Raw genomic sequence first — 16112 nt, 5'->3', positions numbered from 1 at the left:
ATACAGCTTGTTGAAATGTAAACTAGGAGTTGCATTTAAGATGTTTCTGTCTGCATTTTAATGAGATGTGTAGCCTGCATGTGGTGCAGAGTGGAGACTGCCATGTTCCTTCATAAAAAACAGCAAGAACCTCTGTGTCTTTAACTTCCAGTGTCTGATGTGTTGAAAATAACTGCTGTGACATGTGAGTGTATAAAAAGTAATACATTCAACATCTCTGCCAGCTGATGGGCTTTGGATTAATTGTGACTAATGGTTTTCTTTTATATGCTTCTTTGTGAATGACCACAGCCCACTGGCGTATTTTATTGGGTTTAATTGTTATTACTTTTATTGTTTTGTATTAAACTGCTGTAAAAGAGCCCCGGTAATTGTGTGCTGTGAGGTAACTCATTTCCCAGGCTACGTTTGTTTAGATGCAGCTTTGCAAACTGAAGCTGTGCTGCCAGCCTGTGCTGTGAAGCCTGCTTGTTCAGTGTTTTTCTAATTGTTCTGTCATAAACTTTAACATTTAAAGTAACGCTTTCTTTTCTCTTGTAAATCCTGTTTTTTTTTTTCTTTTTTTTCCTGAGCATGGACTCTTGGTAGTGTAATATCAAATGTGCGTATTCATTTTTGCAAACTGCTTTAATACATAACATGTGGTGTGAAAGGTAATAGTGGATTGTGCACAAATGTCTCACATTTCATATCATTTCCTTGATTTTATTCTGTACTGTTGGTGTTGCAGTTTCCAGTTTTTCCAGATTTTGTGCAGACAGGAGGATCAGAGCTGCTGTGGAGGTAGAAACATTTTCCCGCCAAGTTTGGTTTGTATAAATTCCAAAAGTTGACTATAACTGGCGTACACCGGTCACTGTTCCTACACCAGTTTCATAAATGAGGCTCCAGGTGAATATTTTATCACGTCCAGATAGAAAGAGGGAATAATAACAAAAACTCACATAGTGTTAAGGCGTTTATGTTTTCCTTTTATCTAAACCTTTTTTTTTTTCGGCTTCTGGAAAAGGTTACTGTTTAATTCTTTTGAGCCAAGTTCCTCAGCATGTTTAGCCTCAAATATTTCCTTTTCACCTCACCAACTCTGGATCCACAGTGAATTATGGCAGCTGCATAATGCCTATTGTGAATATGAGGAATAAAAGCAGTGCTGCACCCTTGGGACTACTCTGACAATGGTGCAGCCTTGGCCTAGATGCAAATCATAGCCTCTTATTCAGCGTGCATGTATGTGCGTGTGTGTGTGTATAAAAGCGGTTTGAGTGTGGATGTGCTTCTTCAGATGGGAGCTGGTTCCTCATTAGGTGGCTCTGATAGAAGTGCTAAAGCCATGTTCCTGAGAGGAGAGGAGGAGGGAAGAAAAACAGAGTAGAGAGATGGAGGGAGGGAGGTGAAAAAGGACAAGAAGGAATGAGGGAATGGGAAGAATAAGAGTAGAATGGTGTTGAAGACACAGTGCGTGTATGTGGACATGATACACACACCAATTTTGTGCATGTGAGCTCCTATATGCCTGCATTAGGCAACACTCACACTAAGGTGGCTGGGTTGCAGGATTAGTAGTTTAATTGGTACCTCAAGGAATAGAAAAGACTTAACAACAGTGGCATGGTATGAGGATTGGGCTGTGGGGCCATGGTGACACAGACAATCACACTTACACAAGTTGTTATTGTGAGGAAATTATCCAGAACCAGTTCCTTACCTTCCATTTACACAGACGTCACCACTCAACCAAACTCTGTTTCTAAATTTGTGACATTTTAGATACACATACACAGCAAAACAAAAAAAAACAAAAACAAAACAAAACTGACGTATTATCCAGGAACAAAAATTATCCAGAGAAGACATGAATTGAAGGTGGGAAAGAGAGGATAAAGGCAGGAAGAGAAGACACACAGGGAACAGAGCTCGCTGTAAGGTACAAAACACAGCTCTGAGTAAAGTCATGTCAGCTGCTCTGTGAGGATGTGTTCATGGTGCTGCAATACTTTAGCAGAACAGATTACCAGATGTTTGTAAAACTTCAAAAATTACACCACATTTTAATGTCAGAATTGACATCTATAAAGATCACTTTGCTGAATGTAAACAGTTTAAAAAAAAAAGGTTAAGATGAATTATTAAAATGTCAAGTACACTCACCCTCCACTTTATTATATGCATCTGTTCAATTGTTTGTTAACATAGCAGCTGAACAAATATAGCTGATCAGACAGTCACGTGGCAGCAACTCAATGCATTTAGACAATGTTCATACTGCAGGTCTTAATGCTAAAACCTGATTTTTTGCAGATTTATTTATTTATTTTATTTTATTTTATTTTATTTTATTTTTTTGCATGGTTGTTCATGTCATTTAAATATGACCTTCACCACACTGCAGTGTGAACTGTATACGGCCCAAAGGTGTACCCTGAAGTGCAGGTCCTTGCAAAAAATTGAACCATAAAAAGTTTTTTGATTAAAATGATAACATTCATCATGTAAAAACATTAACGTTGCCTATAATCTCATAATTTCTGTGCAACTAAAACAGGTAAAAAATTATCACGTTAACATTTTTTCTAAATGCATGATGAATCTGTAACAGATGTCAAGTCACAACATTTATACCAAAATTATTCATTATCTACTTTCAGTAGGCAAAAAACTTTATCAGTCTCTGACTGATTATTTTAAATATAAACTTTTGCTTCTTTAGATTTTCTGTATGCACTAAATTCATTACAGTGGAAATAAACTATTATCTATCAAAAGGGCAAAAACACTCATATTCCAGGGGCCTTTGTGGTTCACTTACTGTATATGTTGCTAACAATGTCAAAATCAAGGCTACGTCCCTGAGCTCATAACAATTCCACAAGGAGGAAATAATCAGGATCCTTTGAGCAAAATGGACATCATACTGCACTCCATAAAAGTGGACCTTGACTGGAAAAAGAAAAGCATCAGTTTGAGGCTGCTGGAGGAAACAAATTCTGTTTGCATAGAAATACTAAAATATGTGTATAACTATTTTACATTTTGATTGATGGTTCAACCTTTAATGACTAGTGTATCATATTTAATACACAGTTTTTAAAGCCCCATTTCCACCAATGGGTGTGAGTCGGGTCAGAGAGGGGTGGTTCGGGATGCATACTTTTGCATTTCCACATGAGAAAACTGGGAAGGGTACACTAATATCTGACCTGACCTCCCTGCTGTTTGAGATCCTTCCACTGAGGTACCAACGGAAGTACTACCTAATAGATCCAACCCAAAAGGGTGGAGCTTGACACACTGCAACCTGTTGATTGGTTGAAAAAAAAGTTACCTCCCATGCAACCTGGCATAAAAACAAAGCAGGAATGACTCCTTGTTCAGAGCAACAGATTTTCTTTTTGTTGATTAAATCTCCATTTAAAATGGTGTTACGAAGCACCACCAAAAAGAAAGAGCACAAACTGTTTGATGACCACCACCAATATTTAGGTAAGGTTACGGTTGGCTGTGGCAACGCAACGAGATTACAGTTTACAAGCCATATCCTTACCCTAACCGTCCTGAACCAACCCAAACCATTGGTGGAAACGAGGCTGTAAGACCAATTGCATCACTTTATGGAAAAAACTTTGCTCAAAACCAATGTGACACTTGCCTTCTGCCTCCCAGTAGTTCTATCATCACAAAGTTGGATCTCTAACTTTTTGTAAGAAGTGTATATTCAAATTAATACATTTTTTTATTACTATTATTTTTTTAGATTTAGTTAAAATAATGACATTGGAGATATATATATATATATATATATATATATATATATATATATATATATATATAGGTTTGGTTTTTAAAGGGTTAAAGTAATGTTTTGACATTATGTGTCACAATGACGTTCATTATGTACCTTCATGGAGCCGTCATTTCCCAGCAACATCCTGAAGCTGAGAAACTGCACCTTTACAGCAGCATTTCACTGTGCACATAATGTCACAGGATATCAGCACTGGTCGTTTTGAATGTAGACTGTGGCTGATTCATCCCAAGAGGACATAATCAGAGGAAGGGAACAGAAGAAAGAGAGAAAGGGACAGAGCAAGAGATCAGCATCAGAGTGAATTTTACTGACTGAAGAGAGCTCAGAGAAGAGACAGGATGCAAGATGGATGCTGAATTAGGGCTCATTTATGTGCTATTCTCTCAGTTTCAAACCTCACTGCATTCATACTTCCATGCGCCGTTTACGTTGGCATGGTTGTTTGTCAAAGTTCAAAATTCACCTCTGAGATCCAACATCAGTTTCAGACAATAACAAACATGGTGACAGTGGAGGAGATCCCTATAATGTACATTTTAACAAAGACATACAGTAGGAGGAGGCCTCACAGCAGACAGCGTTTGACCAATAAATACATTTTCCTCTTCTTTGTTCCATCAACAATACTGTTCAGCACTGCCCCTACAGCTTCCAGTGGTACTGCTCTTTTTGCTGCATTGGATGCCCTGGAAACTAAGCAAATTATGCACATAAAAGGACTCAGAAAATGGATGGAAGGTTCTGTATATGTCTTTAGTGTGGAGTATAAATGGGCCTTTAGCAATTGTTAAGGGGTACCTCACTGAGAAAATCTGCCGAAGTTCAGTTTTGTCTCTTGAAGGTGATAATATATTGCTTTAACACAGGAGGTGAGCCAGAAAACATGGAAAAACATGCCATAGGTTCTTTAAAAATCCTCCTAAAGTTCCAGAATATGAACCAGATATTGATGCTTAAAGAAACAAGGATCTCTTTTAGTTAATCATTAAGATATTCCAGTCCTAGTTTAATGTAGAGGACGGTCAAGAATGTCTATCAAACATATAGAAGAAAAGATTAGGTGAATTACAAACTGCAGTAAAGCCTGAGATGTGTTATATAACAAGAAAAGGTTTGTATATACATATGTTTTGCCACATATATACATACTCAAAATAACTAATTAGCTTTTCCTTAGGGACTATATTGCCATGCTTTGTAGATCTCAATGAACATGCATCAGGCAGAAGGGGAAGACCCTCAGTGGAGTGAATTTTTCAGAGAAACACACTGTGAGCCGAGCGACATCACCTCCCTGTGAACTATATAAGCATAAGCTGTACGAATGGAACTTGCGTGGTGTAACGAGTGCTATTTAGTTTGCAAAGCCTCATTTATAATGTAGAAAGAAAAGACCACTGCTCACATTTACTGTTATAGTTCATTAACCTGTCAGGTCTGCAGAGCTACAGCTTTATCAGAGGGTAACAGCTCTCTTTGACCTCTTTTAAGCTTCTTTTAGTAGTTTCTAAATGTCTTAATGGTCTTGGGCCTTCGTATTTATCTGACCGGGTTTTAAATCATGAGCCCCAGCAGACCCTGAGGTCCTCTTCAAACAGGCTTTTTAAATGGTCCTAAAGTGAGAACTTAGGGTGAGGCCTCCTTCCATCGCTATGGCCCTCGTTTGTGGAACAGCCAGAGAACCTCAGGCCTGCAGAGACTGTTGATGTTTTTTAGCTTAGCTTATCACTGAACTGTTATTTCATTATTCTATTTGATTTTATTTAACTTATTTTTTTATAATTTTTATTCACTTACCTATTTAATTAATTATTTATGTGCTTATTTATTGTACCTATACAGACAGACAGGCAGATAGATAGATAGATAGATAGATAGATAGATAGATAGATAGATAGATAGATAGATAGATAGATAGATAGATAGATAGATAGATAGATTTTTAGGTTTATTTGTACTTTGTTTTTATTTTATTTTAAATCTTTCTTTTACTCCAGTGTTTTCCTCATGGGGACCCTCCATACCGTGGGCTAACCTGCTCAGTCTGCAGAGTCGTTGTCATGTGGATCGCCCTTGTCTAGGTGGCTGGGGGTCCTGCAGGGCAGCCCTATGGCTGTGGTGTGGACCACTGCCTGTTTTGATCTGAGTGGCCTCTGTGGTCTTCGGTGGGGTGGCTCCCAGTGTAGACAGACGGCAGCATCATGCCAGATGTTTAATTTTCTGTAATTATTCAGTTAAGAGACGTGTGTGTGTGTGTGTGTGTGTGTGTGTGTGTGTGTGTGTGTGTGTGTGTGTGTGTGTGTGTGTGTGTGTGTGAGTGAGAGAGAGAGAGAGGGATTGGTGTGTGTTTAAATAGTTCGTTTTTATACTTTTTAATATGCAAACACATGTTTTTATTGTATAAACCACTTTGTATTGCTCTTGTATGAAAAGTGCTTTATAAAATAAAAAAATGGAATTCAGTTTTTGGTTGGTCCCTGCTGCATAGACGTACACTCACGGGTGATAATCCCAGGAGCTGACTATTATTATTTGGGTGGAAATTACCGCTGACAGAAACAGACCTTTAAATTCTGAGAATGTTCTCATTCTGCCTGGTTGAGGGGACATCTCTGAAAGATGGATGGCAAAGGTGTGTATAAATAGAGTGGTGAGTGGAGATGATCAAGCACGAGGGGCAAATGATTGATGGGTGCAGAATATAAAGAAGTGAAATGAGGAAAGCAGGAAAAGATGGAAGAGGAACGGAAAGTGCATATTTAATCAGTGTCATCAGGCCTTAAGCCAAAACTGGAAGTCGAACTGGGTGGAAGATGCAATTCTGTTAATCACTAAAATTCAACTGAACTAAAGGGGGAAAAAAATTAGACCTTGTACATACTGATTTTTTCAGATAGACTTTTTGTTAGTGAGAAAAACAAAGAAAAAAATTTGCATTTGTTTGCATGATGGATATTTGTATTAGAAGCCACTATGATCTATGAAATTTGTTTTTCCCTCATAGATGAGGGAAAACTGTCAGCCTGTCCTCTTTATATAGGTACTATTGTTGGCAACACAATTCTTCATGTTTACAAGGCTACACGTTACCAGAATTGTAAATCTGTTCAGTTATTTTTCCACTTAAATCTGCTCCATTTCTATCCATCCTGAAAGAGTGATCTCAGCTGCCAGTTGATCTGTGGACAGCTATTTATAATATCAAGTAAAAGAAATAAAGATTAACTACCTCCTCAAGACTTGATGTTAGTTTTTTATCTTGAGCCAGTCTAGCTGTTGAACAAAGAGATGTTTAGAGTTTTTCACCTTTACTCAGTTAAAACTAGTTATGCCAAAATGTAGAGTTCTCCATCACAACTGCAAGTACATTTAAAATTCAAGAGTGTAATCAGGTAAATTTTCTAGTAGCTTTAAAGATACAAAATTGTGATGGGTGGAGCTATTTTTGACTTTTCAAAACACAATTTGATCCATTGGTTTCCCAAAAAGTGGCACAAATTTTACAAATCTGAATAGTTGGAGACTTTTTCTTTTTTTAAATGAAAGCTTTACATTTTTTGGCACTGAAGCCAGAATGAAGCAAATTCACAGATTTGCAAAGAAATGTGTTTGAGAATAGTTTCTTTAAAGGTGTATAAAGACTGGGAACTACTGTATAACAGCAAAATATAGAATTTTTGTCATTGATTTTCTATTCAGGATTTGTAGGACTGGTCAGAAATCAGAGCTCTATGACAAATACAAGCAAAAGTCAGCCATGCTGAAAAAAAATAAAATAAATAATAAAAATATTAGAGTTTATTTTTCTGTTATTGCAGTTTTTTCCTGTTTTTCTTTTAAATGTGGGGAAATACTAATGAGATTACAGAAAGAGCAAATTTACATGTCTAATGTAAAATAAAACAGAAATCCTGCAACTTAAATAAAAAATTTAATTTCCATTTTTTAAAAAAAGAATTGTAATGCCATTTCACACAAGACTAGACCACATGTGCAAAATCATGTCCCCATGGGTGGTCATTTTCTGCACATTAATCAAAAATTATTTTCCATTTCAGCTTGCAAAAAAAAAAAAAATAAAAATAATAATAATAATGATAATAATAATAAATAAAGTGCCCATATATTAGAGTTTTTTTTCAAGGTGATGTGTATTACACAGCTACTCATTAGGTCATCTGTTGTCCTGGATGGAGTTATGATATGTTATGATATGATAACAACTAGCTCCTCTTGGATGGTGATCTATGCAGATACTTGCTCTGCCATTCATTGGCAAGGAGATGATGGTGTTAGCGTTGGAGAGGCTAACAACAAGCTCCTCTAGACTGGTGACCAACATAAATCCTTACTCTGCCATTCATTAGCAAGTAGACTGAGCCATAAATGCCAAAGTAATATGTATGTTTTAAACAAAATAATGAACAAGATAAATGTTAGACTGATTTGCCTCCTTCACTGTTTTCATTTTCATTATGAAAATGAAAAGATTCTGTCACATTTTGTTAGTGAGTAATTCGCTGTCCTGTGGTGCTAGACTGTCAGAAAGCAGATGGAGCACAGAAGGAATTCTCTGATGAAAGAAAGTTTAATTTGTAATGGTGAAGGAAGAAATTAAAGCCATAGTAACTGTTTTGATATTGGTTTTCTAGTCCCAGCATCTCTCAGAAGGAATTTACTGCAGAGGATATATCTGTGCATAAATCTCGTCTCACATCAGCTTTGGCATTTTTCCAGTATTTTTCTTTTTCCACAGAGAAATCCAGGTTGCACTCAATCTTTGCTCATTGTCTGACGGATACCATTTGTTTTCCATCAACGCTTTGTTTTCCTTCAGAGTATATTTTACCATTTTGTGGCTAATGTATAGATTCAGGGTTTAATATAGATGAATACTATTCAAAGCTGCAAAGTAAATATTTAGGAACGATCTAGTTTTAGACTGAAAAGTTTCAGTGTCCCTTTAACTTCTGCATAGACATTTCCTTGTAATAAACTATTTTATCATTTATGCATGGTTATGCAAGCATCAGTCAAGGTTTAATACTAGGTAGTGATTTGAGTCAGTCATTCTAAATTTAATGAATCAACCAGTTACCCAAATTTGCACAAACCAAATTTCTTGTAAACCCATGCACCAGATTACCAGATATGAAACTGTTGAATTTGCGATGCACCCTATAGTTGGAGCAAAATGTGCTTATTATAGGTCACCTCCAAGTAGACAAATGATTTAAAACTCATTCAAACTGGCTTCTGAATCTGAACAGAAAGACATATTGAAATGTCCTTTATAATTTAGATCAGCTAGCTCCAGAGGATGCAAAAATAAACACATCTTTTTTTCTTTGAAAAAAAAAGATATATGTAAAAGTTCTAATTTAATTTATTTTTCTTAAGTAAAAAACTGGAAGCAGACCATTTAAAAGAATAATTTACCATCTGTTTCAATGCAAATATAATGAATGACTATATGATAATAATAACAGATAAAACACATTTCCTCTAACAGTTGACATAAAGAAGTCAGTGCTCTGAATCTGCTCCGTCTGCAGTGTTGTCTGCTTCACTTTCATCCATGCTGCTAGTTGCTGGCTCTTCTTATGACAGATGTTACAGCCAACCTCCCTCTTGTCTGTTTAGTTAAATAACATCTGCGACATCTGTCGTGTGATACACTGAAGGATGTCAATTTCCAAATATTATCATTCCATTTATGACGGCTTTAAATTAAAGCCTTTAATTTATATTACTGTTGCACCGGGATGCAAATCAAATAACTGATTAATTATCAAATACATAAGAAATTAATAAACAATTTAAAAACTGCAAGAAGTTGTACTTAGAGATATCTGATTTTAAATTTAGCAGGTAAAAGTATGTCATCATCAAGTGCAAATAGTTAGAGCCAAAAAGTATTTGTAGACTGTTACACAAGCTTTTGTCTCTATATGACCTTGAGGGAATTATGTGACAACTGGTAAAAGTTTACACAAGTACAACTGAGACAAGAAGTCAGAGAATTCAAAAACTTAAATGATGAAAGATTTTTTAAAATTTGATTTCTGTGGGGGGAACCATAGCATGAAATTTTATCACTCTAGATCTTTCAGTTTTTGGTGCAAAAAACACCCTTAGGACTTAAAAAAAATGATGAGGATCATTCCTAAGCACCAAAGCTCCTGCAGCTACAACATGGGCACTAAATAATAGCTATGCTATCTGCAAAGTTAAATTAAACCCTGTGAGGTCGGAATATCTTGCTCTAGGTGAATTCCTCTGATTTTACAAATAAGGATAACGTAACATGACACAAGAATGACAATTTCATTACTAAGATGTGTTACATCAGTCACATCAGTTTGGTATATGCAAAAGGATAGAAATGTTGCCTCTTTCTCTCACAGCTTTAGTGAATAACAAAGATACCATAAACTGAACTGAGGGAAGGTTAGGATAAAACCTAACTTGATACACATGAAGTACTTAGGATAGCACTTAGGATATCATTGACTGTAATGTGTAAATATTTGACCTTTTTCTCTAATGTGTCCCAACTTAGGAGACTTATAACATGAAAACACAAGAGGTGCAGCAGCTTGTGTCAAACACACTGTGGAGGAAGATCACAATCAAAGTGGTCTCATTTAGTGGCTAATAACACTGAAAAGCTGAATTTAAAATTTACAGTAAATGTAATGTCTCCTAGTGTGACTACACACAGCTCGTCTACACTAGTACGTTTTATTTAAAACTACTGCAAACCTCTTTACTGTTAGTTATTACTCTTTTCTGTATATATTTTATTATAATATAAAAATATTCAAAAGGTTATTTGAGAGACATAGCTGCATATAAAGAGGCCATGAGGAATCAAAGAGCAAAGACTTCAATCTGTGGTATTGTTTCAGTGTTCATCATCAATGTCAGTTATTGATATCAGATGACAGAATGACTTTGGAAGGAGGAGGAAGGAGGAATTGTAAAATGCTCATTTAGACTTTTCTTTGTACACTTATATCCAGAGTTCTGAACCCAACGTCCCAAAGTAACTGGATATTCATAAATACTCAACTAACTGATTTTTGGGTATGAATGCTGAAAGTATTTGCTGCTGTGTACAAGTATGACCAACCTGCAGATGGAGTGTATCTCATGTGTATCCTCATCCTTGCGGGCTGTGTCTGTCAGACTGTCGCCCAGAGCCATCAGGCAGTGAGCGAAACCTTTGTAGATGGAGTGGCACCTTCTGGGTGACGCTGCAGCAACAGGACATGGGCTCAACACTGCAGAACAACACAAAAATACACAGATTAGGTTACACACGGCAGCCTGAGGAGACAGCTAGTTTTGTTTCTCTCTGTAAAACGCAAAGAGTGGATTCACCCTAGGAAAGAAGAACTGGGTGTCAGTTCGATTGGGTGGAAAATGCCAAGAAATTTTATACCTTCCTTTGGGTTTTTCACACTACACTTTACTCAAGCTGAAAATTCGCCTCAACAATGTCACAAAGTCACAACAGCTACTCATTAGGGGGCAATATTCCCCGAAATGTCCACTGACAAACAAGAAAGAAAAATAAAATGTGGCTCATCGATTGGCCAGGAGAAAAAATGGCTTATTCACCACAAGTCAGCAAAAGATCAATAATAAATTCATGCTGGCTTAGGGTCTGTTTTTACTTTGGTGTTCAAAACTAATGTGGCTAACAACAGATTCTGTCCAGTACGAGCAGAAGGAGAGGCAGCAAGATATCCAACATGTTGCTCTACATCACGTCCTTTCTTTGGTTCAATGGATGGTTCGTTTGTTTTCACACTACCAGTGAACCTCACCAGAGTTGACATGCAAGCAGACCAGAGTTTGCTTCAATGGTTCGCACCAGAGTGCGAATGAGCATCCACACTGCTTCAAACTAATAGTACTATCCGTGGAAGTGGACCAGGATTCATTTAAAGTGGTCCAAACAGTACCAGTGTGAATGTGGTTGAAAACTGTTTAACAAGTTTTTTTAAAAAGCAGAGAGTGGCCCTATGGAGCCCCTCTGGAGATATAAGAGTGAAAAAAATAATTTTTCCATTAGGAGCCCACGACTTAATTATTTCTTTCCCACATGATAGCATGGCCATGACTTGGTAATACATGACTTCAGAGTTGCAGGATACTAATGGGTTGACAACTTGCCCAATGTCTACATATTATCTTTGTTTCTGACTGTGAACCTGAAGCCTCCCAATTAATGGTCTTGTGCTAATTATGACTTGCCTAATCACACAAGGTGGCAGGATTGTAGCAGACAGTCTTGTCCTTGAATATATTTTTTGTATGAGTGGTGAGAGTGTTGCCTGTTTTTGTAGGATTTGAGGTATTTTCTTTTGGAACTAATCAAGCTGTGGATCCATTGTTTAATGGCTTACCTGCTGTCCGGTCTTAGTTTGTTGTGTTTGTAGAAAACTATCTAGTTAGGTGAAGCAGTAAGCTGTTACATCATTATGATCCATCCTCAAAATTATTCATGTTACATGAGTGCTACAGGCATAAATTCCTATGCATAACTAACATATGGCCACAATTTTTTTTTTTATCTTATTCCCATGTTTTAGTTATCCAAGGCCATGACTTGGCTACGTATTAATATATTTTCTATCACCAGCTCTTTATGAATTATTTTGTTTAATTGATCTGTAAGGTCACCTATTTGTAAGGTGCATGAAGTGGTAAAAAGTCAGAAGAGATCAGAACTAATCTGTGGACTGAAATATAACTACTAAATGCAGTTCTTATTATTGTCAAAAATGTCAGTTTTTGAAAATCATTTTTTCAGCTCTACTCCGTGTTGCTATCGGCTACTTTAACTTCAGCCACTGCAACTTCTTCCACCCTTTGCTTTTGCAAATATACATCCATAACAGAGCATCATTACATGAATTTAGCCAAAATCAGAGGTGCTACACAAACTGTTGAACCACTATATAATGGATTTATTGGTCTGGCAAAAGCCTTTGACTCCATGGACCATAATATCTTGCTGGGCAGGCTCAAAGCCTTTGAGTTACTTGGCATAGTTTAAGAGTTATTGCTCTGGCCATGTACAATCAATGAGAGTGGACTGGTCCTGTTCAAGGGTGTTCCTCATGGATCCCTACTTGGTCCAGCCTTTTTCAAAGTTTACTTTAATGATATCACTCATACTGCAGGTAATTTTAAAATTCATCTGTATGCAGATGATGCCATTTTGTACACCTCCAGTCCTTTCTTGATCACTACCCTGTTTTTTTTTTTATACAAATTGACCACAGATTGATTGCTCTCACAAAATAAACTCTGTAGATGGTTCAGAAATTGAATTCATTAACACCTAAAAACACCTGAGTATCTGGCTTAACTGTTCCCTCTCCTGTGATGTACACATCAACACCTTCTACACATTTCAAAGTTAAATCCAGATAGGTATTTTTACTGTAATTATTTATCTGTCACCCACTCTGCAAGGCAGTTGCGGGTTAAAATGTCAGTCCTTCCCACTTGTCATTATCGTGACATTATCTGTAGAACTGCTCATATGAGTTTTCTCCATAAACTAGACCTACCATACTGCCTTCCACTTGGTCACTAACACTCCTTTTATCACTCATCACTGCGATCTGTATTCTCTTGTCAACTGGCCATCAATTTATTTAATCAGTTTATTTATAAAACCTTAATTGGCAAAAGCCCTGCTTACCTCAGCCCCTTACTCATTATCCATAGCAGTGACTAAGTTATGCTTGAGTAGCTAGAATAACTTCTTCATCCCATAAGCCTGCACAGCTTTGGTCATTTCTTTTTCCAATTTGCAGCTTTAAATGACTGGAACCAGTTACACCAGAAACTAAAACACAGCTCCTTCACTCTGTTTTCCTCTGTTGTTAACTTGTTGCAATAAATTGTCTGTGATCGCTGCCCCTGCTACTAATTGCTTCCTAGACTTTTTGAAATCTTTGTTTTATTGTATTTTATGTTTCACTTTTGATGACATTGTGTACATTCTAAAAATAAATAAGACAAAGAGAATTTATCGTCATTTGTAAACTTAAAACTTCATTTTGTTGGTGACAGTCACTGTAGCAGCAACAGCAGTAATAAGATTGTAAACTTGTGTCATTGCTCTATATGGATGCCAGCATATGTTTTACTGTTGCCTCTGGCCCAGGTTGCCATTATAGATGAGCCCTGGTTCACAGTTGAGATTCTGGTCAAATAAAGTTCAAATAAAAATACATAAACATTTAATATATTTTCTTTAGACTGGGCTGATACAGCAGTTGAACTGGTAGCCAGAAATTTTCCAAGAGACCCTTTTCATAAACATGGTGACTCGTTCCAAAGCTAATATGAAAATATTGATTGATGAATGTGTAGCCTTTTAACCCCACATGCACAAACTGCAGAAAACCAGAAAAAACATACAACCAGCAGCAGCAACAACAGGTCTGTCATGTGACAAGCTACTGAAAAACCTTGTCAACCATCAGCAGGAATTTTCAGGACACTTTCTGACAGATAACAAGCTGAAGATGTTTTTAATGTCACCTGTAAGTAGACAGATGGATTGAGTTAGGATGTGACAAGCATGACAGAGGAGGAATATGACTTTTTATTGTGGAAACACTGTTAAATAACAGGTGTCAGAGAATAATATAGGTTACATTTATTTTTTTTAAATAAATAACATTTCTTAATTTTCTTTTACGTGTCAATTTAATGCATGACATTGACATGACACGCAGTCATAAGAGATGTATGATATACCAGCATTATATACATATATTAAATATACATATATTTATCATAATTATTATGAATAAGGGATAAAAAGGATTAATCCCAACTCAAACCTTTTTGTACTTGCATAAAAGGAAAAACAAAGATATGCCTTACATCTGCTCCTGACTTTAACTTATGTGGGAAGAATTGTGCAAATTTTAAAAAATATGTTGCTTCTTTACTTGTTATGCATATATATATATATATATATATATATATATATATATATATATACACCAGCAGCAGTACAACACCAACAGTAAAGCAGGACAAGCAGAAGACACAATATATACAGGTACAAAGCAAAATAGAGGCAAATAGAATGCAATAAATAACAATAAGATAAGTTAAATAAAACAATATAAACAAGCATTGCACACAGTAGAGGTGGTACAGATTCCCAGTTCACTATTGCATGTATAAGTTATATATATATATATATATATATATATATATAATTGTTTTTTATTATTGTTGTTTATTCTTTGCTTCCAAAGATTGTTCAGCACTTTGGTCAGCTTTTGGTTTTTAATAAATGTGCTACACAAATAAATTAAATTTGATATCTTTCGCTTTCTACAACTCATTGGGATTGTGGTTAAATGACACATTTTTGCATGTAAAATATTAATGTTTGGGCTTTTTTGTAATTTGTGCATGCGTACCTTTATTTGTATGTGTAATTTCTATATATTTGTGTGTGTATTTGAACATAGGTTTGCAAGTACCTGAAGTCATGCACAAAATGGTTTACAGGGTTTACAAATCATGTATTACATATACAACCACCCAAAGTTACAAACAAATTAATTTAAAAAGTTCACACACACCATGTATTACACACTCACAATGATATTTAGTCCATTTTATCTCCATAACTTCTTTATTGATGATAAAGATGTCTAAAAAAGAATGCAAATCAGCATAAACAGGGACTGCTTTCTAATTTTACCAAAGTGAAAAAGAGTAAGACAAGAGAACACTGAAACATTGTTGTTATGGTTGTTCAGTATTTTTATTAAAAAAACATCAATAAAAACAATTTAAAGAAAAATGTTTGACTAAATTCATTCAGTTGAACTTTAATCTGGATCATTTTCCCTGAAAAAAAAAGGTCTGTGTAAATCCTGATTGACTTGTCATGTTGGGACTCTACCAGCCACATCGGCTAGTAATTAAAAAAAGAAGGTCTCTAAGGAAAACTGATTCTACATAGAGACCTGGTTGTGTCACTCATAGAACAAATGTAGGTCCTGACTTCACATTTCACAAAGGAGCTGCAATTGGATGTGCCATCCAACCACTCCTCCTTCCTCCATATGTGGACTGTGTGGCTTCTTAAATGACCAATTTGACAACGTCTGGTGTGGAAGCAGTTGTCGGGGCATGTTCCCTCATATCTTTTGTAGGGCAGAAATTTAACAGGATGTAATTATGAGACTAAAAGGGGAAAATAACTATGTCTGATATAACTGTTTCAGTTGGAGGACGTGTTGAACCC

The 16112-nt window shown here is 36.1% G+C and overlaps 1 protein-coding gene across 1 annotated transcript in view; it reads right to left on the bottom strand.

Annotated features, from left to right (window-relative positions):
- The window catches only part of nrn1la (neuritin 1-like a), a 130037-nt gene that overhangs the window by 13753 nt on the left and 100172 nt on the right, over positions 1 to 16112 (bottom strand). Inside the window, exon 2 of the mRNA XM_041996706.1 lies at positions 10941 to 11091. Within this exon, the coding sequence (XP_041852640.1) occupies positions 10941 to 11091 (151 nt within the window). The remainder of the gene's footprint in view (positions 1 to 10940; positions 11092 to 16112) is intronic.

This window comes from Melanotaenia boesemani, chromosome 10 (assembly GCF_017639745.1).
Source record: "Melanotaenia boesemani isolate fMelBoe1 chromosome 10, fMelBoe1.pri, whole genome shotgun sequence".
NCBI lineage: Eukaryota > Metazoa > Chordata > Actinopteri > Atheriniformes > Melanotaeniidae > Melanotaenia > Melanotaenia boesemani.
The sequence above is the reverse complement of the archived record's forward strand: the minus strand, read 5'-3'. Positions and strand labels throughout refer to the sequence as shown.